The 27,587-nt window shown below is 45.4% G+C and overlaps 1 protein-coding gene across 3 annotated transcripts in view; it reads right to left on the minus strand.

Moving 5' to 3' along the window:
- Positions 1–2,961: 2,961 nt before the first annotated feature.
- Positions 2,962–27,587, minus strand: part of BEND2 (BEN domain containing 2) — a 236,477-nt gene continuing 211,851 nt past the window's right edge. For all 3 annotated transcript variants that reach the window (XM_063953929.1, XM_063953928.1, XM_063953930.1), the window contains exons 9-11: positions 25,226–25,451; positions 9,018–9,221; positions 2,962–6,826 (exon numbers count right to left, since the gene is read on the minus strand). In XM_063953929.1, coding sequence (XP_063809999.1) covers positions 6,669–6,826; positions 9,018–9,221; positions 25,226–25,451 — 588 coding nt within the window. In that variant the 3' untranslated portion in view covers positions 2,962–6,668. The remainder of the gene's footprint in view (positions 6,827–9,017; positions 9,222–25,225; positions 25,452–27,587) is intronic.

Below are 27,587 nucleotides of genomic sequence, written 5' to 3' on the forward strand. Positions count from 1 at the left end.
ACAGGTTGAACACGATGGGCAATTTGCCTCTATTCAACCTCAAATACTATGTTACTATGTTAGTACTAGTATCACATTCCCCCCTCCTGTCTATAACACCCTGGTACCGCAGAGGTATGCTGGAGTTATGTGGAGGGCAGCGCTCCCTGTCAGCGTTCTTTCCTATGTATCTGCAGGGAGAAAATGGCACTGGTGAGTGCTGGCTCTGCTCTGAGAGGAAGCCCCGCCCCTAGCAATGGCGCATGGCTTCCCGCACTAATTGTTTATACTGGCCTGAGGTGTTTGTTGCCAGCAGGGGGATTAGCCCCTTTTAGCCGAATGACCAGTTTAGGGTGAATTGTGAATGCTCAGGACGCCCCTCAAAGCGCTTACACAAAATGTTGCTGAGCTGTCCGGAGCGCAGCCTTTCCAGAGCTGCGCTCCCACCCTTGTGCCCCCATATCCGCCAGCGACCCGCTAACTGGGACGCCGGCGCTGTACTCACCACACTTCTTTCTTCTGGCTCTGATAAGGGGGTGGCAGCCGTGCTGCTGGAGTGAGCGGTCGCCTCGTGGGCTTGCGATCAGCACCCTCAGGAGCTCAGTGTCCTGTCAGTGGAGATAGAGAACCATTAACCCTTCAGGAAGTTGGTTCCTACTCCCCCCCCTAAGTCCCACAAAGAAGGGAGGCTGTTGCCAGCAGCCTTCCTGTACCTAACAACTCTTAGAAAAAAATAAAACTAGAATAACTCCTAGGAGCTCCCCTAACTGTGACAGGCTCCTCCGGGCACATTTTCTAAACTGAGTCTGGTAGGAAGGGCATAGAGGGAGGGGCCAGCCCACACTATTAAACTCTTAAAGTGCCAGTGGCTCCCAAAGGGCCCGTCTATACCCCATGGTACTAAATTGGACCCCAGCATCCTCTAGGACTTAAGAGAAATGTAACTTAAAGTTATAGCTCATCAATTTAGCCCAGTTCTTTCTACAATAGCAATTCTTCCCATAATTGTTGTAGAAGTCCCCACAAATGTACTGTACTTGTAGGTTGCTTTGCTTTCATCTTTCTGTCCAGTTCAGCTTGGTGTGGTTTATGTCTGGAGACTGTGCTGACCATTGCCTGAATTTAAGCAAAATGCTGTGGTGGCCATTTTGACTCAGTGTGCCAGTCACTCTACAAGTTGTTGACTCGGAATCCAACATAAAAACCCCAGACCATGACACTTCATCCATAATGGACAGTTGGTGTCAGAGAAATTTACTAAGCAGTGACTTGTAAAATCTGTCACTTCCCGGCACGTTTAAGCTCAAAATGTAAAAAAGCAATGGGGTGTTGTACTATTAAAAGCTTTGCCCCAGAGTACAGCTTACATTTGCAACATGTCAAGTTATTCGCTGGACTGGATTTGCTTAAATCTCAATAACAAAGGGAAAAAATGGGGGTAATCTAAGCCTTTTGACCCGCAATGCTTGTAAACAGAGTGTCGCCCTGAGATCATGTGCTGGTCAGCTTGCCCCCATATTCGCCAGCATATTAAACAAATCGCTACAACTGTGCAAAGTTCCCTCCTGCCTCAAAAGCTCCACAATTGTTCCGGTCCCAAAGAAACCTACCATCACAAGCCTAAATGACTACAGGCCGATAGCACTGACGTCTGTGGTCATGAAAGTGTTCGAGCGCCTGGTACTGAACCACCTAAAAGTTGTGACCGGCCCCCAATTAGACCCCCTTCAGTTCGCCTATCGAGCGAATCGGTGCGTTGAGGACGCTGTCAACCTGGGCCTGCACTACATTCTGCAGCATCTGGATGCGCCCGGTACCTATGCGAGGGTCCTGTTTGTCGACTTCAGCTCAGCCTTCAACACAATCGTCCCCAGCACTCTCTACCCCAAACTTCTCAGCCAAGGGGTACCAGAAGCTACCTGTTCCTGGATTGTTGACTTTCTGACAGATAGAAAACAGGTGGTCAAAGCGGGAGAATTCTCCTCCGAAGCAATGTCCATCAGTACTGGGGCCCCTCAGGGCTGTGTCCTCTCACCCCTGCTCTTCTCTCTGTATACCAACGACTGCTCCTCCGAGTCGCAGTCAGTTAAGATCATTAAATTTGCTGATGACACCACCGTCATCGGCCTCATAAAAGATGGGAACGAATCGGCGTACAGACAGGAAGTGGACCGGCTGGCCCGGTGGTGTAGCTGCAACAACCTCGAGCTCAACCCACTCAAAACTGTTGAGATGGTAGTGGACTTTAGGAAGAAGCCAGATGGAGTTCCCCCACTAATCACAGCCGACAGCGTGGTGTCGCTAGTGGACTCCTTCAAGTTCCTGGGGACCACAATCTCCCGATGGGGGCTCAATGCAAAGGCCATCATCGGAAAGGCGCAGCAGAGGCTGTTCTTCCTAAGGCAACTTAAGAAGTACAATATCCCACAGAAGCTCCTGCTCCTCTTCTACTCCGCAATCGTAGAATCTGTACTGTGCTCCTCGATAATCGTCTGGTATAGTTCCGCCAGTGAGAGATAAACGCAGGCTCCAAAGAGTGGTAAGGTCAGCTGAGAAGATCATCGGAGTGGACCTTCCCCCTGTCCATGATCTGTATCTGTCCAGAACCAAAAAATGGGCAACTAGAATAGTTAAGGACCCGCTTAAACCCTAGTCATGGCATGCTCAACCTGCTGCCATCTGGCAGACGATACAGGGCCATCCCCACCAGAAGCCTCAAAAGCTTCTTTCCTCAAGCAGTCCACCTGCTGAACTCCTGACCCCTGGTAGACCGCCCAGTCGCTCTACTCTATTTCTCTGCATGTAATGATGATCACTCTGGTCCCTATGGTTCCTGTATCTGAAGACTGCACATGTCCCCCCTTCCTGTTTACTTGTTCCCTTTGTGTCTGCTGCACTGTAAACCGAAAACAAATTCCTAGTACACGCAAGTATACCTGGCCAATAAAGCGGATTCTGATTTGTTAAAAATGATGTCCTCAGTTTGCAAAGGTCACATTTTTTATTTCCATACTGTACCAATTATAATGGTTAGACACTCTTATCATATTTTAATGAACAAGGTGTTATACTGCATCACAGAGGACACAGACCACATCCAAATTATATACTCAATAACGTCAAAATATTACAGCAGCATTAAAAAAATGTAAGATTTGATAAGATACTTTATTGTTAAATTAATTTCCACTGGGCATATCTTTCGTTCAGTATAACAGTACAATGAAACATTTTGTTTTAAAACAAAAATTGTATATACACAAACACAACACAGTCCAACAAAGAATATGATACAATTCTTTCAAATAATAATAAGGAACTAGTTACTTAAAACATAAAATTGTACTTGATGTTACTTTTAAACTGGAATTCTAAACATACATTGGGTTTTACTACATATAAAGTGCCACTAAACCTAAAACACAAAGCACACCTTTGCATAAGCCTATAGTGTGGGAGAAGGCCCAGACGTTAACGGTCAAATGGTAGGAAGTATGTTAGCTACGGTGATATAAATACTACACGACTTGACCGTACGTGGGGGAGACCCAAGTGTGGCAATAGGGAAGCCTGTGGGCAGATTTGTACTGGCTTTAATTCTAAAGCTGCTCAAGTAGAACACCAGTTATCGCTTATCATTTGCTAAAGACAGCGTGGCAGGTTTTTGTTGAAGTGATTCTGTATTAGATGCAGACAGAACTAGGTTCTTCATTAACCATTCTATCTCAGGGTCCCGCAAAGCCCGGCACACGTTCCAAATGTCACACGTGGAACTGTATCAAGTGGCACACCGAAGGTTCAGAAGATTAACAAGCTAGGAACAAAACTTAAGTTCAATTAAATTTAGACCTCAGTATTTAATATTGAACCAATTAACTGGCATGGTCGGATCACATGTGACCGCACAGCCCCACTGTGTCCCCCAGTTTTTGATGAGATTTGTTCTGCAGATGTGCATAATATTCTGAAACTATATTAAATAAAATTAAAAAATATTAATAATTGATCAACCGTTTTGAAGAGAAAAATAGTCAGTTAAGAGGTTAAAAGACTTTATTTATTCAGTTACAGATAACAAACAGTATTAAAAAGCCTAAACTGACCGATTTACCTATAAGTTTGATCTATGAATTGGTTTTGCGGGTTGCCACCTACTCTTAGATCCTACCACTCTCGCCTATTCTATTCTCAGCGTGGCAGCAGTGAGTGCGTTTTCAGCTCTGCAGCAAGTCTGTAAATTGACTTGTGTGTGTGTCTTGTGATCAGTGATTTTGCTGAACTTTGCATTTTGCTGTGTCTGCAAGTAGACAAAAAAAAAAAAAGTCCCGTACTAGGAAGTGATGCAGGTGCCTTGCAAAACTCTTGGACTGGGTTTACACAAACTTAGATTTTCCTTAGCAAAATACTTAAGTAATGTGTTATTCACTAACACTTAAATGCTTAAACAGATACAAAAATATACAAACATATAAAACATTTCCATAATATATAATGTATTCATCTATTTGTACACCAAATTCACATTGCAAATTCAATGGTCGAATGCTGCATTTTTACAAACGTATTAACCACAGTCACACTAGTCTATTCTACCAAATGTACACACATGGTCTACTGTACTTCTGGATAGTCCTTCTGTACTCCTGAGATAGTAGGCCATTCTCCTAGACTAGTTACCAGCCCGTCAAAATGACGGAACATCATAACAGTAATGTCAGCACCGGCGGCTGTGCGCTCTCGAATAGAGCAACACTTGAATTGCTCTGTTAGGGCATGCTAAAACTGTGCCAGGGCATGCTGGGATGTACAGCTCCACAGCTGTTGTAGTGTCACATATTACCTACCCCTAACTTCTATTGGTTCCATCAAATGAGGAGGCAGAATGTAGCATTCATTTTCAACACGTGATTGGGGGGGAAGAACAAAATAAGACTATTTGTAACGGTTGTTCCGGATCCTGTGGCTGTTACTGACAGCCATGTCTAACGGTTGCAGCAAAAGAATGCCATAACTATTTTTCTGCCTGCTGATTAAAGCAAAATATTTGCTCCCACGTTTTAAAACTGAAGGCGGACATGTAGCAAGCTGATAAAATCGAAACACACCTATCTGTCAAGACTGGATCACAGGAAAGAATCACCAAGGGCCTGCAGCGCTGTTTTCATCATGTGATACTGATCACAGGGGTTCTACTTAAGTCGATTTCACTTGGGAGACTACAGTATCTACCTACAAAAAAATAACTGGTTTTGTTTATTTCATCTTAAAATGTATTTAAAAATATTTTAAAAAAATTCACATTTGTTAAATAATCCCAAGATTGGTGGCCTACATTATACAAACGAAAAAAAATATATGAAAAATCCCTGCAGTATTCCTGAAACAGTAAATACAGAACTATAATTTGCTAATGTGCCCTGTACACAAATAACAAATATTTATTTTAAACGGCTTCCACACATTCACTCATTACCAAAACAGCTATAAGAGTTTAGTATATGAAATGCTTTTATAATGTGTCATAAATCTAACAATTACGTGAAGGTGTGACTTTAACATTGGCTAAAGATCAGTGGATGAAAAATCAGGGTGAAAATGGGGAAATTACCCTGTATTTCAAAAAATGCCAAACTACATAGGACAACATTATAGAAGTGTATTATCGTTCATATTAAATATATTTTGGTACTTAAATTGGGTCAAATGGCTGTTAAATGCATTTTTTTTTAAAGAAGGAAAAATATTATAAAAGCCATTTTTTTCCTCAAAATAAGTTCTCAGATTGAATTCGGGGTACATAAAAATAGGTATAAATATACACTTGGGTCATTTTATGGGACTTTAAAAAAAAAAAAGTGTAAACATACAGACTACTCCCACTTGCAAGCCTAAAAATACTTGTCCTACTCAAAGCACCCCAAAATACCTATCCTATATCTTGAACCCCAAATTCCATCTCTTTGCACTTTGGGGGGGAGGGTCAAAGGCATGAGTGTAACATGCCTCCAACATTTTTATTGCCGGTCCCACTCTAATAATAGCACTAGTCTGCAGTTATATCACTACTACTACTCATCAATTAAAACAATATCATGTATAGTATGTTATCACACTATTAACAGTGCTGTCATATTTATAAAATTAACAATGTACACACTTGTGCTTGTCTGTAAATATGGATGCACTATATTCAGTGTGTATCCTAGTCATATTTTGTATTCAGTGAGGCAGACAGAAGAAAATAATCTATCTAAAAGTATAGCCATATAGAGCATCCTAAGGGGTTATTTTCTTTTTTATAAAATAGAGTAACTGCATCCAATTCTGAAATAAGAAAGGAATTCACAGGGAAAAAAAGTTGTTGCTTTTTTAAGTTGGAACAATGGTGTGTAAAATATAAAAAAGCTATAGAAGAAATATCATTAATAGCCGAGCTGATAACGATTGCAAGCCTTTGGGACAGAGGTTGAGAAACAAAACAAAAAAATAAGTGTGGAGTTGAGTTTTCTGAACTGGATTGTATTTCAAAGTACGTAGTCAGTGAATCGGATTCAGTAGGAAAAAAACTCTTCAGTAGACAAAGGCACATCCTGATACCGACAAGATTTTTGTGAAAAGCAATTAAAACATGACTGTGTCGGCATCAGATGGTTTTTAACAGACTGTCACAATTACTGTACCCATGGTAACTAGCTACCAAGAGAGGTTTTCTTTCGAGTTTGCATTGTTGCTTTTTTCTGATCATGGCGAAGGCTGCGGATGGTGCTGTTTATTGCGGCCACACACGCTTTCCAGTCATGGCCACATTCCTTTAAATCAAATGTTGGGTAATTCATCTGTAGAAAGTCTGCAAAAAAAGTAAAATGTAGACCAGATAAACAACGGTGCTTATTGCACTTGTATTGTAGTACATTGTACTTATACGAGTATGCATTAAGGACACACATAAATAGAGAATGGTTTGCTTTCATATCAAGATATGCACAAATTATATTATATGTTAATAGAGGCTAAAATATTAGACAACATGGAGGTTTCTAATTTTGACAATAACTGTACTTAAGGCATGTTCTTACAGAAATATAATAAATGTAATTAACGTTCAGTAAATCATAAGCATATAGAGGTTTGGGAGTAAAAGAAGTAATACGTTAGAAAGGAGGCATGTACTGAAACTAACTGATGTTTTTATAATAATGCCATTTTTTCTAAAATATTTTCATTGCTTTAGTTTACTACAGTTACTGCTATTCAGATATACAGTATTCAGAAGAAATGTAAAAACTCTTAAAAGTATTAAAAACAACTTTACCATTATGGTACCAATATGGAAATACTGTATTCAAAGAAAAGGTTAGAAATGTGACAAAGTTACCATTTATTTTTTGAAAATATATATTTTTTTTTTATTAGAGATTTTAGACATAATGACACAAACAGTAAGAAAAAAAGGTAGTAAAGCATTGTAATAACATTAGAGGTGTTGAGGAGACCAGATTCCTATTTTGCAGAAAGCAGGAAGCTTTGCGGTAGCCTGAGTCCTCAATAATGACTAACTAATGAAACTTACAGCTTTGAATCAGCTTTGCTGGGAGAAGATAGAGACTTGTAGAAGGAAATGAAAAAAAGAGACAAGCAAGGGCAGCAGGGGGAGGGGGGGGGAGGAGCATGAGGGAAAGGGGAGGGGACAACACTGCATCATGGTGTATAGTGCCAGAGTTTGGTAATTTGTACAGTAAGGGTAGCTGGGCCTCAAAGTGGTCGGTTCATGGCAACCAGATTTTAACATAGTGGTTGGGTATGTCACAGAGTGTAGTTGTAATTCATTTCATGAGGAAGACCAACCAGACTGCATTGATGGTTGCAGTCAGAGTAGGTGGGATGGTGCCTTTCCAGTGAAGAGCGATTTGACATTTAGTGGCGTTGAGAACGTGCTTGTTAAGTTTTGAAGTATGTTTAGGGATTGGTGGGTAGAAGAGAATAAAGTGGGGAAGCCTATGGGAGCCTGTTACGGACAAATTTAGATAGTGAATGTGCTTCCAGTATGCCTGAATTTTGGGACACGTCCACCAAATGTGCAGTAGAGAGCCACACTGGCCACAAGATCGCCAGCAGAGGTCAGAGGCAGGAGATATGGAGGAAAGTTACATAGGAACCATATACCAACGGTAATAAAGTTTAAAAGAATTCTATTTGATGCAGACTGCTATAAAGCTTTTTGTGAGTTCCATTTTAATTATTAGCCATTCAACAGGGTCCAGCGTCTCTCACGTGTCTCTTTCCCAGGCCAATTCATGAACATCATTAACTGGTTATTTATAGTTCAGTATGAGGCAATATAGCAAAAAGATTAAGCCCCTTGATAACCAGACCCGGGGACAAAGTGACTCAAATGAAGAGCACAATGGGATGAGGCGAGGGACATGGAGTAATAATAGTGGCTACATTGCAAGTACTGACAGAAAATAGAATTCGGAATGAACTGGGGGAAAAAAAAAAACTATTATGCCTTGCCCAGACATACAATAACTCGTGGGCTAGGCCGGGAGGGAAGGCACTATTGTTGCATAGAAGAGTTAATAGGGGGTGGGCAGATAGGAGATGGCAATGATCACATATGGAGAGAGAGAATTGAATTGTGGGAAATGTTTTGGCTGTGAAGGTTGGGGTGCATGTGGGAGCCATAACAGACAATAAGGGGAAAAGAGTGACAGTGTGTCAGCCTCTTTAGTAGGCCAGGAACGATAAGCAGAAGGGGTGTGCCAGAAAACACATTGGGCCAGGTGTGTAGCCTGATAATACTCAAATCTGGAACACCCAATCCACCATCCAAATGGTTGCGCTGGAGAACTCTCATTTTAACTAAGGGTTTTCTCTGTAAAGTGTTTGAGTGTTGCAGTGGGAATGTGGATTTGGTGTGTTTCCCAGATTATGGTTATAGATTTTAATTAACATTATTTTTCTAAACTGCCATTCTGGCCTATAAAACACAGTTGAAATAGAGGATAACTCTATACAGCCAAGGGAGCATACCGTACCTCTTAATGCACCAATCCTGTTTGTATCTAAAGGCAGAACACCACGCTCCAGGTTCCCATACACATTGCTCTTCACAAGAACATCCTCTGGGAAGAGATGTCTAATCAAATACCTAGCAGAGAGCTCTGGGCGGGGCTTTCCTTTGCCTATGTATATAACGGAGAACGGTAACTGCACATTCCTCCAGGGTTCTCCAAAATGCTCTGTGGAGGAAAGACCAGACAGATCATTACAGAAAGAGAAACAATATGCTAATTATTATCTGTAAATAAAATAAATGCTTAAAAATATAAATGACTTTTTTTTCTTGAATAAAAAACATTTAAGAAAAAAATTATGTAAAGGATGAAAAAAAGCTTTTGTCACTAAACTGATACCCACAAGAACCAGATGGCACTCCTCAGAAGTGCAGTCTGGTAGCATCTTAAGGAAAACACCTTAACGGTGTTGAAATGTCGGTGGTATTCTTGTGTTGCAAGGGATTGACGTGCAAGTCACCCCAGGGAACCCACACATTCCTACACACACACACACACACACACACACACACACACACACACACACACACACATATATAAAATAAGATTTTACTTACCGGTAAATCTATTTCTCGTAGTCCGTAGTGGATGCTGGGGACTCCGTAAGGACCATGGGGAATAGACGGGCTCCGCAGGAGACAGGGCACTTTAAGAAAGAAATTGGATACTGGTGTGCTCTGGCTCCTCCCTTTATGTCCCTCCTCCAGACCTCAGTTAGAAAAACTGTGCCCGGAAGAGCTGACAGTACCGGGAAAGGATTTTGGAATCCAGGGCAAGACTCATACCAGCCACACCAATCACACCGTATAACTTGTGATAAACTTACCCAGTTAACAGTATGAACAACAACAGAGCATCAGATCGACCCTGATGCACCATAACATAACCCTTATGCAAGCAATAACTATATACAAGTATTGCAGAAGAAGTCCGCACTTGGGACGGGCGCCCAGCATCCACTACGGACTACGAGAAATAGATTTACCGGTAAGTAAAATCTTATTTTCTCTAACGTCCTAGTGGATGCTGGGGACTCCGTAAGGACCATGGGGATTATACTAAAGCTCCCAAACGGGCGGGAGAGTGCGGATGACTCTGCAGCACCGAATGAGCAAACACAAGGTCCTCCTCAGCCAGGGTATCAAACTTGTAGAACTTTGCAAAAGTGTTTGAACCTGACCAAGTAGCTGCTCGGCAAAGCTGTAATGCCGAGACCCTCGGGCAGCCGCCCAAGAAGAGCCCACCTTCCTTGTGGAGTGGGCCTTTACTGATTTTGGCAGCGGCAATCCTGCCGCAGAATGAGCCTGCTGAATCGTGTTACAGATCCAGCGAGCAATAGTCTGCTTTGAAGCAGGAGCACCCAGCTTGTTGGATGCATACAGGATAAACAGCGACTCAGTTTTCCTGACTCTAGCCGTTCTGGCTACATAAACCTTCAAAGCTCTGACCACATCTAGTAACTCGGAATCCTCCAAATCACGAGTAGCCACAGGCACCACAATAGGTTGGTTCATATGAAAAGACGACACCACCTTAGGCAGAAATTGTGGACGGGTACTCAATTCTGCTCTGTCCATATGGAAAACCAGATAGGGGCATTTTTGTGATAAAGCCGCTAATTCTGATAATGTTTAGCCGTCACGTCCTTCCTAGCCTTTATCAGCGTAGGAATAACTTCATCCGGAATGCCTTTTTCTGCTAGGATCCGGCGTTCAACTGCCATGCCGTCAAACGCAGCCGCGGTAAGTCTTGGAACAGACAGGGCCCCTGTTGCAACAAGTCCTGTCTTAGAGGCAGAGGCCATGGGTCCTCTGTGAGCATTTCTTGCAGATCTGGATACCAAGTCCTTCTTGGCCAATCCAAACAATGAGTATTGTTCTCACTCCTCTTTTTCTGATGATTCTCAGCACCTTGGGTATGAGAGGAAGAGGAGGAAATACATAAACCGACTGGAACACCCATGGTGTCACTAGTGCGTCTACAGCTATCTCCTGAGGGTCTCTTGACCTGGCGCAATACCTCTGCAGCTTTTTGTTGAGGCGGGACGCCATCATGTCCATCTGTGGCAGTTCCCACCGACTTGCAATGTGCGTGAAGACTTCTTGATGAAGTCCCCACTCTCCCGGGTGGAGGTCGTGCCTGCTGAGGAAGTCTGCTTCCCAGTTGTCCACTCCCGGAATGAACACAGCTGACAGTGCGCTTACGTGATTCTCCGCCCAGCGAAGAATTCTGTTGGCTTCCGCCATCGCCACCCTGCTCCTTGTGTCGCCTTGGCGGTTTACATGAGCCACTGCGGTGATGTTGTCTGACTTAATCAGAACTGATTGGTCGCGAAGCAGGGTCTCCGCTTGACGTAGGGCGTTGTATATGGCCCTTAGTTCCAGGATATTGATGTGAAGGCAAATCTCCTGACTTGACCACAGACCTTGGAAATTTCTTCCCTGTGTGACTGCCCCCCACCCTCGGAGGCTTGCATCCGTGGTCACCAGGACCCAGTCCTGAATGCCAAATCTGCGGCCCTCGAGAAGGTGAGCACTCTGCAGCCACCACAAGAGAGACACCCTGGCCCTGGGGGATAGGGTGATCAGCCGGTGCATCTGAAGATGTGATCCGGACCACTTGTCCAACAGATCCCATTGAAAGGTCCTCGCATGGAACCTGCCGATGGGAATGGCCTCGTATGATGCCACCATCTTTCCCAGGACTTGCGTGCAGTGATGCACCGACACCTGTTTTGGTTTTAATAGGTCTCTGACCAGTGTCATGAGCTTCTGAGCCTTCTCCATCGGGAGATAAACCCTCCTCTGGTCTGTGTCCAGAATCATGCCCAAGAAGGGCAGACGAGTCGTAGGAATCAACTGCGACTTCGGAATATTTAGAATCCAGCCGTGCTGTTGTAACACATCCCGAGAGCGTGCTACACTGATCAGCAACTGCTCTCTGGACCTCGCCTTTATGAGGAGATCGTCCAAGTATGGGATAATTGTGACCCCCTGCTTTCGCAGGAGCACCATCATTTCCGCCATTACCTTGGTAAATATTCTTGGTGCCGTGGAGAGACCAAACGGCAACGTCTGGAATTGGTAATGACAATACTGTACCACAAATCTGAGGTACGCCTGATGAGGTGGATAAATGGGGACATGAAGGTATGCATCCTTTATGTCCAGAGACACCATAAAATCCCCCCCTTCCAGGCTTGCGATGACCGCTCTGAGCGATTCCATCTTGAACTTTAACCTTTTCAGGTATATGTTCAGGGATTTTAAATTCAATAATGGGTCTGACCGAACCGTCTGGTTTCGGTACCACAAACATGGTCGAATAATAACCCTTTCCTTGTTGAAGGAGGGGAACCTTGACCACCACCTGCTGAAGATACAATTTGTGAATTGCAGCTAACACTATTTCCCTCTCTAAGGGGGAAGCTGGCAGGGCCGATTTGAGGTATCGGTGAGGGGGCATCTCCTCGAATTCCAGCTTGTATCCCTGAGACACAACCTCTATTGCCCAGGGATCCACCTGTGAGTGAACCCACTTGTGGCTGAAATTTCGGACACGCGCCCCCACCGGGCCTAGCTCCGCCTGTGGAGCCCCAGCGTCATGCGGTGGATTTAGTGGAAGCCGGGGAGGACTTCTGTTCCTGGGAACTAGCTGTGCTGTGCAGCTTCTTTCCTCTGCCCCTGCCTCTGGCAAGAAAGGAAGCACCTCGGACTTTCTTGCCTTTTTGTGAACGAAAGGACTGCATTTGGTAATACGGTGCTTTCTTAGGTTGTGAGGGAACATATGGCAAAAAATTTGACTTTCCAGCCGTAGCTGTGGAGACCAGGTCCGAGAGACCCTCCCCAAACAATTCCTCACCCTTGTAAGGTAAAACCTCCATGTGCCTTTTTGAGTCGGCATCGCCTGTCCATTGCCGAGTCCACAGGACCCTTCTGGCAGAAATCGACATTGCATTTATTCTAGAGCCCAGTAGGCTAATGTCTCTTTGAGCATCTCTCATATACAGGACAGCGTCTTTTATATGCCCCAGGGTCATTAATATAGTATCCTTGTCTAAGGTATCCAGATCCTCAGACAAGGTATCCGTCCATGCTGCTACAGCACTACACACCCAGGCCGACGCAATTGCCGGCCTTAGTAAAGTACCTGAATGTGTATAAATGGACTTCAGGGTACCCTCTTGCTTTCTATCTGCAGCATCTTTTAGGGTGGCCGTATCCTGTGACGGTAGGGCCACCTTCTTGGATAAGCGTATTAGAGCTTTGTCCACCCTAGGGGAGGATTCCCAGCGTAGCCTGTCCGTTGGCGGGAAAGGATACGCCATAAGCATCCGTTTGGAAATCTGCAGTTTTTTATCTGGAGATTCCCAAGCTTTTTCACATAACTCATTTAGCTCATGTGAAGGGGGAAAGGTCACTACCTGCCTTTTTTCCCCATACATATGAACCCTCTTGTCATGGACTGGGGTTTCCTCTGTGATGTGCAACACCTCCTTCATTGCTATAATCATATAACGTATAGCTTTAGCCAATTTAGGCTGTAACTTTGCATCATCATAGTCGACACTGGAGTCAGAATCAGTGTCGGTATCTGTGTCAACAATTTGGGATAGTGGGCGCTTCTGAGACCCTGACGGCCTCTGCGACATAGGATCAGGCATGGGCTGAGACCCCGACTGTCCTAAGGTTTCAGCTTTATCCAACCTTTTATGCAAGGAATTAACATTATCATTTAAAACCTTCCACATATCCATCCAATCAGGTGTCGGCGCCGTCGGCGGAGACACCTCATTCATTTGCTCCCGCTCTGCTTCCACATAGGCTTCCTCGTCAAACATGTCGACACAAGCGTACCGACACACCACACACACACACACACACACACACACACACACACACACACACACACACACACACACACACGGGATGCTCTTTTTGAAGACAGTTCCCCCACAAGGCCCTTTGGAGAGACAGAGAGTATGCCAGCACACACCCCAGCGCTATATGTCCCAGGAATCACACAGTAACTTAGTGTTAACCCAGTAGCTGCTGTATATAATGTTTTTGCGCCTAATTTATGTGCCCCCCCTCTCTTTTTACCCTCTTCTACCGTGAATTTGCAACGGAGAGCCTGGGGAGCTTCCTCTCAGCTGAGCTGTAGAGAGAAAATGACGCTGGTGAGTGCTGAGGAAGAAGCCCCGCCCCCCTCAGCGGCGGGCTTCTGTCCCGCGTTTCTGTGTAAAATTATGGCGGGGGCTCATGCATATATACAGTGCCCAACTGTATATATGCCCAACGTTTGCGAAGAGGTCCTAATTGCTGCCCAGGGCGCCCCCCCCCCCCCCGCGCCTTGCACCCTATAGTGACCGGAGTATGTGGGTTTAGTGTGAGAGCAATGGCGCACAGCTGCAGTGCTGTGCGCTACCTCAGTTTGAAGACTGGAGTCTTCTGCCGCCGATTTTGAAGTCTTCTTGCTTCTTACACCCGGCTTCTGTCTTCCGGCTCTGCGAGGGGGACGGCGGCGCGGCTCCGGGATCGGACGACAAAGGGTGAGATCCTGTGTACGATCCCTCTGGAGCTAATGGTGTCCAGTAGCCTAAGAAGCAGGACCTATCTTCAGAGAGTAGGGCTGCTTCTCTCCCCTCAGTCCCACGCTGCAGGGAGTCTGTTGCCAGCAGATCTCCCTGAAAATAAAAAAACCTAACAAAATACTTTCTTATAGCAAGTTCAGGAGAGCTCACTAAACAGCACCCAGCTCGTCCGGGCACAGATTCAAACTGAGGTCTGGAGGAGGGACATAGAGGGAGGAGCCAGAGCACACCAGTATCCAATTTCTTTTTTAAAGTGCCCTGTCTCCTGCGGAGCCCGTCTATTCCCCATGGTCCTTACGGAGTCCCCAGCATCCACTAGGACGTTAGAGAAATATATATATTTATTATGCTCACACACACATATACAGTATATGTATATGTATATATATATATATATATATATATGTATATTATGCTCACACACACATACAGTATATATATATATATATATATATGTTTATTATGCTCACACACATATACAGTATATCTATATCTATATATATGATAAAGAGAGAGGGCGGGGAGGGGTGTTTGACAAACCAGCATCCCGTGCTTCAACACTCGTAGAGCCTGGGTCACAGACTGGGCTTTGACGAGGCTTTATCATTTGCCGTTGTCTCACCTGCATCTTTACGCCGCTGCTGCTACAAATCCCATCTCCCATGCACTAGCGAACGTCTGAGGGTGCAAGGACTAAGACGCCCACTCGCACCCTCTTAACACACTGCATTACTGCCCCAGGCACCATGGAAACTTGCAACAGCCCTATGGTATGACAGGTGCAGTTTCTCCATCTGAGTATGGTCTCCTATGTGAGTCCCTGCATACAGCCACTTTCATCGACACACCCATAAAACGCAACATTTGCGTATGACGGTATTCCAGTTACTTATCAGTCACCTCTCTTGAATGGCTACTATAATCCCCAGTGCCTGCATCTGGTTATGTACTGCATCTCTATGCGCAATCGGTACGCAGACTTAAAACATAGGCCCTCATTCCGAGTTGTTCGCTCGCAAGCTGCTTTTAGCAGCAGTGCACACGCTAAGCCGCCGCCTACTGGGAGTGAATCTTAGCTTATCAAAATTGCGAACGAAAGATTCGCAATATTGCGAAAAGACTTCTCTATGCAGTTTCTGAGTAGCTCGAGACTTACTCTTCCAGTGCGATCAGTTCAGTGCTTGTCGTTCCTGGTTTGACGTCACAAACACACCCAGCGTTCGCCCAGACACTCCTCCGTTTCTCCAGCCACTCCCGCGTTTTTCCCAGAAACTGTAGCGTTTTTTCACACACTCCCGAAAAACGGCCTGTTTACGCCCAGAAACACCCACTTCCTGTCAATCACATTACGATCACCAGAACGAAGAAAAAACCTCGCAATGCCGTGAGTAAAATTCCTAACTGCATAGCAAATTTACTTGTCGCAGTCGCAGTGCGAACATTGCGCATGCGCAATAAGCGGAAAATCGCTGCGATGCGAAGAAAATTACCGAGCGAACAACTCGGAATGACCACCATAGTCCGTTTGCATGCGACATTGACACTGCATCCCTCTCTGAATCATGCCCTTAATTCAAAACCCAGAATGCCCCAGATCTCAATAAAGTTTCGGGATTTACCTTTAATATAGACATTGCCAACACCCCCCTGTTCATGTGACAATTTTGGAAGTTTTTTACCATGAAAGTGCAAATGTGCTCCATTAACTGTGTCTGGGTAATGAGGGAAGAACGTACATGTGTAGTACCGATGTAGCCGAACTCAGCTTACCCACGACGCATATGCATGGAGCTGCGACTATTTGCACCCACGATCGCATAGTGTAAAGTCTATGGGTCGCAGGTGCAAATATACACACACGCCCGCGAATGTACAAGCTTTCCATGGCAAACAAGTCGCACCCGCAAATAGCTGCATGTGCGATGACCACGACTGCATCTGTATACATGGCTGAAAACATTTTCTGATGTGTTTCTCCAATTGTACATGCTGTCTGCAAAATGCTATATGCTGCATTTTTTTGGCATCTAATAAATTAATAACTCGGGGGTTCTACTATTCTATATGGTGTAATTTTGGGGTGTTCCTAATCTTTTGGTTGGTCAAAACCTCAATAAAGGCAGTATGGAACCAGACAATCAACTATGTAAAAAATTAAAGTCAAAATGTGCTCTATTATTCACAAAGGAGTGATGCCATAAGGTACATAAAATACTCTAAGAGTTAAAGAAAAAGGAAGTGAGAAAGGAAGGGGTGGGGGAGGGTGAGAGCAACACTGAACTACAGAAAACAGTGGAGGAAATGATTACTGCAACAAAGGTGGCAATATTAAAATAAAAAGGTGGCCAAGCATAATAGAGTGGACATTATATGTATAATACTGATGGAGAACACACATGGGGATACAGATTATTTATTAGTAGACAAAAGGGGGCACAGATTTATTTTTCGACTAAATGGGCACATATTACTCTACTAAACGGGTCACAGATTCCTATTTGAGTAAAGGGGGCACAGATTGTTATTGTTGTTGTTAAACTAAAGGTAAACCGATTATATTTATTACACTGAAGGTGGCACAGATTATTATTAGACTAAAGAGGTGATTGAGAAGGAGACGTAGGGAAGCCATTGACTGAAAGTTGTCGATGTTTTCCAACTGCAGGGGGAGGAGGCGGGGGAGTTAAGTTTGGGGGAGAGCTACCAGATGCATGCGTCTGTTTCAGCAACTGCACGGCACTGACGCGAGCGTCAATTTTTCCAGCCTATGGGGGCAGATGCAATGTCCTATGGTGTGGCCAATAGTGCACCGATAATGCCTCTTTGTACGCACATTAGCGATTCGCGCCACTGCCAGTGGGCTCAATAAGATGCCCCTCAGCTGTGGCATTAGAATAAAGATGCAGTAGGAGCTGCAATAGTATCCACATCTGAATCATGCCCTAAAAGTGAACAGATTATATTTGTTATACCAAAAAATAAGAATTTACTTACCGATAATTCTATTTCTCGTAGTCCGTAGTGGATGCTGGGGACTCCGTAAGGACCATGGGGGGGGGGGGGGGGGGGTAGCGGCTCCGCAGGAGACTGGGCACAAAAGTGAAGCTTTAGAACTACCTGGTGTGCACTGGCTCCTCCCCCTATGACCCTCCTCCAAGCCTCAGTTAGGATACTATGCCCGGACGAGCGTACACAATAAGGAAGGATTTTGAATCCCGGGTAAGACTCATACCAGCCACACCAATCACACCATATAACTTGTGATCTAAACCCAGTTAACAGCATGATAACAGAGGAGCCTCTAGAAAAGATGGCTCACTACAGCAATAACCCGATTTTTTGGTAACAATAACTATGTACCAGTATTGCAGACAATCCGCACTTGGGATGGGCGCCCAGCATCCACTACGGACTACGAGAAATAGAATTATCGGTAAGTAAATTCTTATTTTCTCTGACGTCCTAGTGGATGCTGGGGACTCCGTAAGGACCATGGGGATTATACCAAAGCTCCCAAACGGGCGGGAGAGTGCGGATGACTCTGCAGCACCAAATGAGAGAACTCCAGGTCCTCCTCAGCCAGGGTATCAAATTTGTAGAATTTTACAAACGTATTTGCTCCTGACCAAGTAGCTGCTCGGCAAAGTTGTAAAGCCGAGACCCCTCGGGCAGCCGCCCAAGATGAGCCCACCTTCCTTGTGGAATGGGCTTTTACAGATTTTGGCTGTGGCAGGCCTGCCACAGAATGTGCAAGCTGAATTGTACTACAAATCCAACGAGCAATAGTCTGCTTAGAAGCAGGAGCACCCAGCTTGTTGGGTGCATACAGAATAAACAACGAGTCAGATTTTCTGACTCCAGCCGTCCTGGAAACCTATATTTCCAGGGCCCTGACAACGTCTAGCAACTTGGAGTCCTCCAAGTCCCTAGTAGCCGCAGGCACCACAATAGGTTGATTCAGGTGAAACGCTGAAAACCACCTTAGGGAGAAACTGAGGACAAGTCCTCAATTCCGCCCTGTCCGAATGGAAAATCAGATGAGGGCTTTTACAGGATAAAGCCGCCAATTCTGACACGCACCTGGCCCAGGCCAGGGCCAACAGCATGACCACTTTCCATGTGAGATATTTTAACTCCACATATTTAAGTGGTTCAAACCAATGTGACTTTTGGAACCCAAAAACTACATTTAGATCCCAAGGTGCCACTGGAGGCACAAAAGGAAGCTGTATATACAGTACCCCTTTCACAAACGTCTGAACTTCAGGGACTGAAGCTAGTTCTTTTTGGAAGAAAATTGACAGGGCCGAAATTTGAACCTTAATGGACCCCCATTTCAGGCCCATAGACACTCCTGTTTTCAGGAAATGTAGGAATCGACCTAGTTGAAAATTCCTCCGTCGGGGCCTTACTGGCCTCGCACCACGCAACATATTTTCGCCAAATGCGGTGATAATGTTTTGCGGTTATATCTTTCCTGGCTTTGATCAGGATAGGAATGACTTCATCCGGAATGCCTTTCTCCTTCAGGATCCGGCGTTAAACCGCCATGCCGTCAAACGCAGCCGCGGTAAGTCTTGGAACAGACAGGGTCCTTGCTGGAGCAGGTCCCTTCTTAGAGGTAGAGGCCACGGATCCTCCGTGAGCATCTCTTGAAGTTCCGGTTACCAAGTCCTTCTTGGCCAATCCGGAGCCACGAATATAGTGCTTACTCCTCTCCATCTTATAATTCTCAGTACCTTGGGTATGAGAGGCAGATGAGGGAACACATACACTGACTGGTACACCCACTGTGTTACCAGAGCGTCTACAGCTATTGCCTGAGGGTCCCTTGACCTGGCGCAATACTTGTCGAGTTTTATAAACATGTGGAAGACTTCTGGGTGAAGTCCCCACTCTCCCGGGTAGGGGTCGTGTCTGCTGAGGAAGTCTGCTTCCCAGTTGTCCACTCCCGGAATGAATACTGCTGACAGTGCTATCACATGATTTTTCGCCCAGCGAAGAATCCTTGCAGCTTCTGCCTTGCCCTCCTGCTTCTTGTGTCACCCTGTCTGTTTACGTGGGTGACTGCCGTGATGTTGTCCGAATGGATCAACTCCGGGTGACCTTGAAGCAGAGGTCTTGCTGAGCTTAGAGCATTGTAAATGGCCCTTAGCTTCAGGATATTTATGTGAAGTGATGTCTCCAGGCTTGACCATAAGCTCTGGAAATTCCTTCCCTGTGTGACTGCTCCCCAGCCTCGCAGGCTGGCATCCGTGGTCACCAGGACCCAGTCCTGAATGTCGAATCTGCGGCCCTCTAGAAGATGAGCACTCTGCAACCACCACAGGAGAGACACCCTTGTGCTTGGTGACAGGGTTATCCGCTGATGCATCTGAAGATGCGACCCGGACCATTTGTCCAGCAGGTCCCACTGGAAAGTTCTTGCGTGGAATCTGCCGAATGGGATTGCTTCGTAGGAAGCCACCATTTTTCCCAGAACCCTTTCATTGATGTACTGAGACTTGGCTCGGTTATAGGAGGTTCCCGACTAGCTCGGATAACTCCCTGACTTTCTCCTCCGGGAGAAACAGCTTTTTCTGGACTGTGTCCAGGATCATCCCTAGGAACAGAAGACGAGTCGTCGGAATCGGCTGCGATTTTGGAATATTGAGAATCCAATCGTGCTGCCGCAACACTACCTGAGATAGTGCTACACCGACCTCCAACTGTTCCCTGGATCTTACCCTTATCAGGGAATCGTCCAAGTAAGGGATAACTAAAATTCCCTTCCTTCGAAAGAGTATCATCATTTCGGCCATTACCTTGGTAAAGACCCGGGGTGCCGTGGACCATCCATACGGCAGCGTCTGAAACTGATAGTGACAGTTCTGTACCACAAACCTGAGATACCCTTGGTGAGAAGGGTAAATTGGGACATGAAGGTAAGCATCCTTGATGTCCCGAGACATCATGTAGTCCCCTTCTTCCAGGTTCGCAATCACTGCTCTGAGTGACTCAATCTTGAATTTGAACCTCCGTATGTAAGTGTTCAAGATTTTAGATTTAGAATCGGTCTCACCGAGCCGTCCGGCTTCGGTACCACAACAGTGTGGAATAATACCCCGTTCCCTGTTGCAGGAGGGGTACCTTGATTATCACCTGCTGGGAATACAGCTTGTGAATGGCTTCCAAAACTGCCTCCCTGTCAGAGGGAGACATCGGTAAAGCCGACTTTAGGAAACGGCGAGGGGGAGACGTCTCGAATTCCAATTTGTACCCCTGAGATATCACCTGAAGGATCCAGGGGTCTAATTGCGAGTGAGCCCACTGCGCGCTGAAATTCATTGAGACTGGCCCCCACCGTGCCTGATTCTGCTTGTAAAGCCCCAGCGTCATACTGAGGGCTTGGCAGAGGCGGGAGAGGGCTTCTGTTCCTGGGAACTGGCTGATTTCTGCAGCCTTTTTCCTCTCCCTCTGTCACGGGGCAGAAATGAGGAACCTTTTGCCCGCTTGCCCACGAAAGGACTGCGCCTGATAATACGGCGTCTTCTTATGTTGAGAGGCGACCTGGGGTACAAACGTGGATTTCCCAGCTGTTGCCGTGGCCACCAGGTCTGAAAGACCGACCCCAAATAACTCCTCCCCTTAATAAGGCAATACTTCCAAATGCCGTTTGGAATCCGCATCACCTGACCACTGTCGTGTCCATAACCCTCTACTGGCAGAAATGGACAACGCACTTAGACTTGATGCCAGTCGGCAAATATTCCGCTGTGCATCACGCATATATAGAAATGCATCTTTTAAATGCTCTATAGGTAATAATATACTGTCCCTATCTAGGGTATCAATATTTTCAGTCAGGGAATCCGACCACGCCAACCCAGCACTGCACATCCAGGCTGAGGCGATTGCTGGTCGCAGTATAACACCAGTATGTGTGTAAATACATTTTTGGATACCCTCCTGCTTTCTATCAGCAGGGTCCTTAAGGGCGGCCATCTCAGGAGAGGGTAGAGCCCTTGTTCTTACAAGCGTGTGAGCGCTTTATCCACCCTAGGGGGTGTTTCCCAACGCACCCTAACCTCTGGCGGGAAAGGATATAATGCCAATAACATTTTAGAAATTATCAGTTATCGGGGGAAACCCACGCATCATCACACACCTCATTTAATTTCTCAGATTCAGGAAAACTACAGGTAGTTTTTCCTCACCGAACATAATACCCCTTTTTGGTGGTACTCGTATTATCAGAAATGTGTAAAACATTTTTCATTGCCTCAATCATGTAACGTGTGGCCCTACTGGAAGTCACATTTTCTGGACAGGCACAAGCTGAGTAGCCGGCTGTCTCATGTCAACCACTGTCTTTTATACAGAGCTGACACTGTCACGTAATTCCTTCCAACAGTTCATCCACTCAGGTGTCGACCCCCTAGGGGGTGACATCACTATTACAGGCAATCTGCTTCGTCTCCACATCATTTTTCTCCTCATACATGTCGACACAAACGTACCGACACACAGCACACACACAGGGAATGCTCTGATAGAGGACAGGACCCCACTAGCCCTTTGGGGAGACAGAGGGAGAGTTTGCCAGCACACACCAGAGCGCTATATATATATAGGGATAACCTTATATAAGTGTTTTTCCCCTTATAGCTGCTGTATTTTTAATACTGCGCGTAATTAGTGCCCCCCTCTCTTTTTTTAACCCTTTCTGTAGTGTAGTGACTGCAGGGGAGAGCCAGGGAGCTTCCCTCCAACGGAGCTGTGAGGGAAAATGGCGCCAGTGTGCTGAGGAGATAGGCTCCGCCCCCTTCTCGGCGGCCTTATCTCCCGTTTTTCTGTGTATTCTGGCAGGGGTTAAATTCATCCATATAGCCCAGGAGCTATATGTGATGCATTTTTTGCCATCCAAGGTGTTTTTATTGCGTCTCAGGGCGCCCCCCCCCCCAGCGCCCTGCACCCTCAGTGACCGGAGTGTGAAGTGTGCTGAGAGCAATGGCGCACAGCTGCAGTGCTGTGCGCTACCTTGTTGAAGACAGGACGTCTTCTGCCGCCGATTTTCCGGACCTCTTCTGTCTTCTGGCTCTGTAAGGGGGCCGGCGGCGCGGCTCTGGGACCTATCCATGGCTGGGCCTGTGATCGGTCCCTCTGGAGCTAATGTCCAGTAGCCTAAGAAGCCCAATCCACTCTGCACGCAGGTGAGTTCGCTTCTTCTCCCCTTAGTCCCTCGATGCAGTGAGCCTGTTGCCAGCAGGTCTCACTGAACATAAAAAACCTAAAACTAAACTTTTCACTAAGCAGCTCAGGAGAGCCACCTAGTGTGCACCCTTCTCGTTCGGGCACAAAAATCTAACTGAGGCTTGGAGGAGGGTCATAGGGGGAGGAGCCAGTGCACACCAGGTAGTTCTAAAGCTTTACTTTTGTGCCCAGTCTCCTGCAGAGCCGCTACCCCCCCATGGTCCTTACGGAGTCCCCAGCATCCACTAGGACGTCAGAGAAATGGTATAGATTTATTATTATTATTTTTATTCTACTGAAGCGGCTAGGTTCGGAAAGTATTTTCAACATTTAAAATACCGACAGCAAGAGCAGGGTCACTGCTAGTCCGAACAAGGCATGCCAACATGATAGGATTTGAAGCATTTTAATATTGTTAGTTTTATAACTTCAAACATGGGCCCTCATTCCGAGTTTTTCGCTCGTTGCCGAGTTTCGCTATATTGCGATTGGTCGCTTACTGCGCATGCGCAAGGTTCGCAGAGCGCATGCGCTTAGTTATTTTACTCAAAAGTTAGGTATTTTACTCACGGCATAACGAGGATTTTTCATCGTTCTGGTGATCGGAGTGTGATTGACAGGAAGTGGGTGTTTCTGGGCGGAAACTGGCCGTTGTATGGGAGTGTGCGAAAAAACGCTGGCGTTTCTGGGAAAAACGCGGGAGTGTCTGAAGAAACGGGGGAGTGTCTGGGCGAACGCTGGGTGTGTTTGTGACGTCAAACCAGGAACGAAACTGACTGAACTGATCGCAATGGCTGAGTAAGTCTGGAGCTACTCAGAAACTGCTAAGAATTATTTATTCGCAAATCTGCTAATCTTTCGTTCGCAATTCTGCTAAGCTAAAATACACTCCCAGAGGGCGGCGGCCTAGCGTGTGCAATGCTGCTAAAATCTGCTAGCGAGCGAACAACTCGGAATGAGGGCCATGGTGCTTTAACATCACGTGTGAAGTTGTACAGACGACACTATTAATATGCTTGAAATTGCATTAAGTGTCCGTGTTCTCAATGTAGACGTTTTAAATGATGAAATCACAAGTACATCCCAAGCAGCCACAGGTTATTACTGTAACATTTAGGGGCGTAGTAACAGAGGAGGAGGCCCATGTGCCGACTCCTCTATCCAGGCCCCCTCCTCTGTAGCCAGCAGTGCAATAAAGTCTAAGCACTAGGGGGCGCAGACCTTATTGCGCATGCTTAGATCTCTGGGAAAATGGGGTGGCGGCCATTTTCCCAGAGATTTCCATACTGTGCATGTGCAAAACTCTGGGAAAATGGATGCCACGTAAATTTACCGCTGATTTTTGGAAAGGTGCTGTGCAGATGTGGGACATCAGAGAGCTATGTATTGAAAAATTGGTGCAGGGTGTACGGTGTGGGCCCCCCTGGACCCCAGGGGCCTGTTTGCACTGCATACACTGCATCCATTATAGATACGCCACTGGTAACACCAGCGGTGTCACAGGTAAAATTTATTAGAATAAAGGGTTCCAAATAGCTGTGTCTGAATTGGAGGTTACATAATATTATACCGTGTCCTTTGTGGGATAGCTATGCCACTCCAATTGATGAATACACCTATCCAATGACTGGTTGCACCGCTTTAGAAGGCCCCAGCCATTACATTTCCCTTGTAGGCCCTTCAAGCACCAGTCTGACACTATGTGTATACACTTAGCCTTCATGAGATCTGCGCATCTGGCATCCTGCACCCTAATCACTTATATACCAGTTGGTTATAACCATCTGCCCAACAGAGGAGACTAGATGAGATATGGCAATGTGACAGGGCAGGACAGAGGCTGCAGAGGTAACCAGCCATCAAGGCAATGCTTCCCCAGAAGGAAAGAGCTGCATAAGTGCAGATAATTATATAGCAAGAGTGTTGTCTTGCCAGACTAAATAATCTGTTTTTTTATTTTAATTTATACAAAATATCAGACAAATGCACCAAGTTTAATATAATGTACTGAGAACCCTCATTAAGCTTAGTCTGTCATGCTATAAGTTACAATAAGGAGAAAGGCCTATTCAATATGCTGCACTCAGCGGAGCTTACTGACCATTATCTGTGCTCCAGACAGCCAACAGAAAGGGCCACCAGGATTTAGCTGGCTTCCCCTGATTGCAAACATAAGAATCTGCACTGTCATTGCCAAAACAAATGCCGTCTGGCTGGAAATTTTTTCTCATGATAAACTGGCATCGGAGATCCCAACTGTACCAGCTGTAACAAAATACAATGAAGGGTCGCTGCTTTTATAAATGAATCCGTGAACTTTCAACCTAGAAGATTATTGAGTTACCTATAGGATCTGAAGACATCTGTTTTATTGAGGCTCCAAGTGCCAAATTTACAGATTCCTTGTTATCCTTCGGTCTTTGTAATGGATTAGCATGTCCAGACTGAGTCTTCTGTACACTATCTTCTGGGCCTTCCACCTCATTGCACTCCTCTGCAGCATCATCAGAGTCTAAGCAAATGGAATCATCAGGGGCTTGAGAAGGAACTTGGCTAGGATAAAGGTTTGCCTTGGGGGGGAAAAAATGATAAACCAATAACACACGTGATTCTTTATGTCTACAGTGACCTACAGATTATACAAGAGCACCTTGTACAAGGAAAGGCCTCAATACCTAGTAAAACAAAAATCAAAATATAAAAGCCCAGCACCGAATATAAAATAATTAAACCTGCACTCAGAATAATTTTAAACATTTTAAATTCAGTAAGAATAAGTGTGAAAAAAGTAGTGGGGCCACACTGCTGAAAACAAAATAAACTGTTATTAGTAAATAAAAAAAACATGATGGGTGGGGGATATTCAATTGTTTGAAAAGTCAGTTGAGTGTCTGTTTTTTCTTATCTAATAGACAGGAAAAAACAGACACCCAACCAACTTTTCAAACATTTGAATTCCCCCAAATATATCATACATATCGACTATAACCCCGGATACACATCAGAAAGACACATTTTTCAGGCGACGGAACATCCCCACAATCACCTGCATGGTGCTGTCAGCGGGGTCATCCCATCTGATGTGCTGCACACATGATGGGACAGACCCTGCTGAAGACGTACGTAAACACGCAATTGAGCATACACTGTGTGATATGGCCGATATATTGTCTGATGTGTACCCGGCTGAGACTCTTATGTCCAGGGAAAATATTTGCAGTTGACACAATTAATGACATTAATCTTTGAAATATAGCAGAAATGATACACTAACTTAAACAACCAGTAAGTATAGGAGCACTTTACTCCATATGATTGAGGGGCAGAGAATGGTCCTGAATAATTAATGCTCTTGTCACAGAGGGATTTACTATTTTAGTATCTGTCCAAATGAATAATCTTTTCAAATGTTATACAGTAATCCAAACAATTATAAAACCTTCCCAATACATTTCATAGATGGCCTGAGGAAGCGGACAAATGGAGAAGCAGACCGTCCTACATGTACGGCAGCATTCAAGCTAGTTTTGAAAATTATTCCAATGTGTACACAACTGCTAATTGGCTGCCATGGGCAACTTCTGCACTGGCTCACTTCTCCACTTTAATCACTGCTTAGTACATCTCCCCCTAAAGTTCTTCTGAAATGTCAAGGAACCGTAAATAAGCAGCACTGCCCACCGAAGAAGTCAGCATGTTCACTATCTTCACAAGCTCCTTATGGAGCTCAACAGTCCACTGGAGACCCATGATATTCTATGACCACAAAAGTTTTCACCGCCTGCAAGCTGCTTTTGGGGAGGAAGCACCATCTCGAATCACTGTGTTTGAGTTTTCGGTGAGGGAAAATTAACTGGAAGCTACAACTCAGGTGGACACTAGTGTGAGCCCAGTTAGAAAAGTAGATAGGCATCTCATCGGGAGCCATCTGCTTGATATCCCACAAAAAGCTTGGCCTGAGCAAGGTTTCTGCACGCTGGGTGCATCATCAGCTGGATCGAGAGCAAAAGGAGGCTCGGGTCACTTGGTGCCATAACATGCTAGCCAGGCTTGATGGGAGGCCGCTCAAACTGTGTGGGAGATTTTCAGTGGCGATGAGTCCTGGATCTACAGTTTCGACCCCAAGATCAAACAGCAGTCGGCCCGGTGGACCCCAGATGGAGGTGCGCTACCACAGAAGTTTCAATGTGAGTGAAGTGTGGCCAAGACTGGTCCCGTAGCTACCGTACCAGCAGCACACACTTCGCCAACCAACGTCTGCCGCAAGAGCTGGAAGCCATTTCCAGGCGTCCAATAATTCGCCCTCATGGCACCTTCCCACAAATCCAGGAAATTGGGGATTTTCTGGCCCATGAATGTATCCAGGAGCTTGGTCATTCACCGTACAGTCCAGACCTGGCCCCCTCTGACTTCTTAAGTTTCACACAAATCAAGAACAAGATGTGTGGGATTCGTTTTAAGTCAACGGAAGCTGAAGTGGAGATCTTCATCCAGCATGTAGAAGAGATACCTGCTTTGGACTGGTCCAGCTGGTTCACCAAATGGTTTGAACGCATAGAACTTTACACAGACTCCTCTGGCGTAGACTTTGCAAAAATTTAATGTTCACTTTGTTTGTAAATGTAATACTTTTTGTACATCTAGAAACTTATTGCACACCCCTCATAATAGAAATACTGCTGAAAAGAACAGTATATGTCTATCTT

Source organism: Pseudophryne corroboree, chromosome 2, assembly GCF_028390025.1.
Source record: "Pseudophryne corroboree isolate aPseCor3 chromosome 2, aPseCor3.hap2, whole genome shotgun sequence".
In the NCBI taxonomy this organism is placed as follows: domain Eukaryota; kingdom Metazoa; phylum Chordata; class Amphibia; order Anura; family Myobatrachidae; genus Pseudophryne; species Pseudophryne corroboree.